Here is a 2,966-nt window from a genome sequence, read left to right as displayed (position 1 = left end):
AACGGCCCACCACTAATATATATATATATATATATATATATGTATAATTTATTTTACATGTTATATATAATTTTTCTCTCTGTCTCTCTCTATATAGTTATTAGTAGCTGAAAGAAGTTAAATTTTTATATTTATTTATATATATGCATACATATACATACATACATCATACAACCACACACACACACACACACACACACACATACACACATATATATATATATATATATATATATATATATATATATATATAGCTGAAATCAGTTTAATTTACATGGATGTAAAATATATTTTTATATATATTAGCTTTATTTAATTTAATTTGAGTTATTCTATATATGTATGTATGTATATATATATATATATATATATATATATATATTCACTTGAAGTTTATTTCAAGTAATGAAACCTAAATGATGAGTCCGATCTAGATACATTGTAATATTATACATGTGCACTTGTTTGTGTGTGTTTTGTCTATAGATCGGTCAGTATATCATGTCTTTGCCTCTGCATTTGGAGCCGTTTGTGACTCAGGAGGATCCAGCGCTGGAACTTGCGTTACACACCGGCAAACTGCCGTATCCTCCAGAACAAGGTGATCACAAGCACACAACCTCGGCTTATGTGAAATAAAGGTCTTTCACACACATGTATGATGTATGACGTCTCTGGTCTCTCTGTAGGCGATGACGTCCCGGAGCTGGAGAACACGGCAGATTATTGGCTGGGTTCTATCGCAAGGGCGACCATGCAGACCTACTGTGACGTCATCCTACAGCTTCCTGAACTCAGCCCACATGCAACCAAACAGCTGGCAACTGACATAGGTGACATTATCATTTACATCATGCTAAAATTATCACTCCAAAAAATGAATACAAATTAATTTGTAACACTTGTGCTGTAGTGGCTTTGATTTTATTAGTCACTATTAACATCAAGATTTTTGATTAAAATTTACAAAAATGTATTTAGAATCATAATTTCTTTTTGCACGTTTTTGCCTTCACTTTTCACTTTTTTAAAATTTAAATGTAATTTTTTTAAATAAAATTTTAGTTTTTTTTTTAATTGTAAAATAAGATTTTGTGTCCGTGTGTATATATATGTGTGTATATATATATGAACTTAATTAAATATATAAAATTAATATTTGTTAATTTAATATTAATATATTTATTAATTAATATATTTAAAAAAAGACAAACAACTTCTAAAAACTAAACAAAATGCCCATTTTCCATGGGTTTTTTTGTACAAAATAATGTATTTTTATAAAATAATAATTATAAAATTAATTAAATATAAATATTTTTAATATGAATATAAATAAATTTAATATGAAAAAAGACAACTTCTGAAACTGTTACTGTGACGTCCATTTTTCCATAGGCTTTTTTGTAAATAAAATATATTTTTTTAATAAAATAATAATTATATATATAATATAATATAATATAATATATAATATAAATTTAATATGAAAAAACAAATAACTTATAAAAACTACACAAAATGCCTATTTTTCCATAGGCTTTTTTGCAAAACATTTTTTTATAAAATACATTTTTATAATTATATACATGATACAATTATATAAGTAATTAAAAAATTATAAATTATATATATATATATATAAAAATAAAGCACTTTTATTATTGTCATTTCTAGATTACCTGAGTAATGTCATGGATGCACTGGGGTTGCAGACCTCTAGAACCCTCCAGAACATCGTCACCCTTCTTCGTGCCAAACCGGACGAATACCGGCAGATGGCCAAACCCCTCCCACGCAGACTGTCCTCCACCATCGCCAGCATGAGGGGTCTGGAGTACTAACACCGGACCAGCCATGAGTAAATAGACCCATATGTGTTCAAGGGTTTTCATTGTTGCAACAAAAAACGAAATGTGACACTAAACACATCTAATATTTCTCAGCAAACACAATATATCTATAAATGGCACTTTTTTTGTTAATTGTTTTTAACAAATTTTAATGAAAGTTGATGGTTTGGGAAAATAAAAAAAAATGTCTGGGACTAAATTGTGCAGAAAAGAAAATGTTACTGTGATTCAGTTTTGGTCTTCTGCCTATTGTTGGCTTAGTTGAAATGGCAAAATGAAAGATTGTTTATGGGGTCAGTTGCATATTTATTTTTGTTTTGCATGTTTGCCATTATTTCTCTTAATCAGTAATAAACTTAAGCGCTTTTGTGTTTCTGGTTTATCAAGCATGGTAACTTTCTAATGCTTTTCATGTCTCTCTGAATTTGAATTTCTGTTTTCTTTGCTCACATTGGGAGTTTCATACAGCATTTGAGGAATGTTTTCAACGCTGTTCATTTGTCAACAAAATAAAACATCTGAACAGATTTAAGTGTGGTGTTTTGTTTTACAATAAATAAATTACAAAAAGTTTTTGAAAGATTTGGAAAAATAATTGTCCTCATTATAATATTAAATCTCAAGAAAAATTATACAATTATAATTCATTTTAAATATATATATATTTTTTTTTAATATAAAGTGTTCACAAATACATATGTGACCCTTAAGTAGCACAGGTATATTTGTCGCAATAGCCAAAAATACATTATATGGGTCAAATTAGATTTTTCTAAATATTACGTAGATATAATGTTCCATAAAGATATTTTGTAAATTTCCTACCATAAATATATCAAAGCCTAATTTTTATTAGTAATGTGCATTGCTAAAAAATTAATTTGGACAACTTTAAAGGTGATTTTCTCAATATTTAGATTTTTTTTTTTTGGACCTTCAGATCCCAGATTTTCAAATATTGACCCATCATAAGAATTGGAAAGTTTATTTATTCAGCTTTCATATGATGTATAAATCTAAATTGAAAAAAATTTACCCTTATGACTGGTTTTGTGGTTCAGATATATTCTCAGTCAAAAATCAGATTGAGGTCAGATTAATTTTTTTTTTAAG

At 27.4% G+C, this 2,966-nt stretch overlaps 1 protein-coding gene across 1 annotated transcript in view; it reads left to right on the top strand.

Annotated features, from left to right (window-relative positions):
- cog7 (component of oligomeric golgi complex 7) overlaps positions 1-2,380 on the top strand; it is a 14,983-nt gene extending 12,603 nt beyond the window's left edge. Inside the window, exons 16-18 of the mRNA XM_073831127.1 lie at positions 487-601; positions 690-833; positions 1,678-2,380. Coding sequence (XP_073687228.1) covers positions 487-601; positions 690-833; positions 1,678-1,844 — 426 coding nt within the window. The 3' untranslated portion in view covers positions 1,845-2,380. The remainder of the gene's footprint in view (positions 1-486; positions 602-689; positions 834-1,677) is intronic.
- Positions 2,381-2,966: the final 586 nt, after the last annotated feature.

This window comes from Garra rufa, chromosome 24, assembly GCF_049309525.1.
Source record: "Garra rufa chromosome 24, GarRuf1.0, whole genome shotgun sequence".
Classification (NCBI taxonomy): Eukaryota; Metazoa; Chordata; class Actinopteri; order Cypriniformes; family Cyprinidae; genus Garra; species Garra rufa.
The sequence above is the reverse complement of the archived record's forward strand: the minus strand, read 5'-3'. Positions and strand labels throughout refer to the sequence as shown.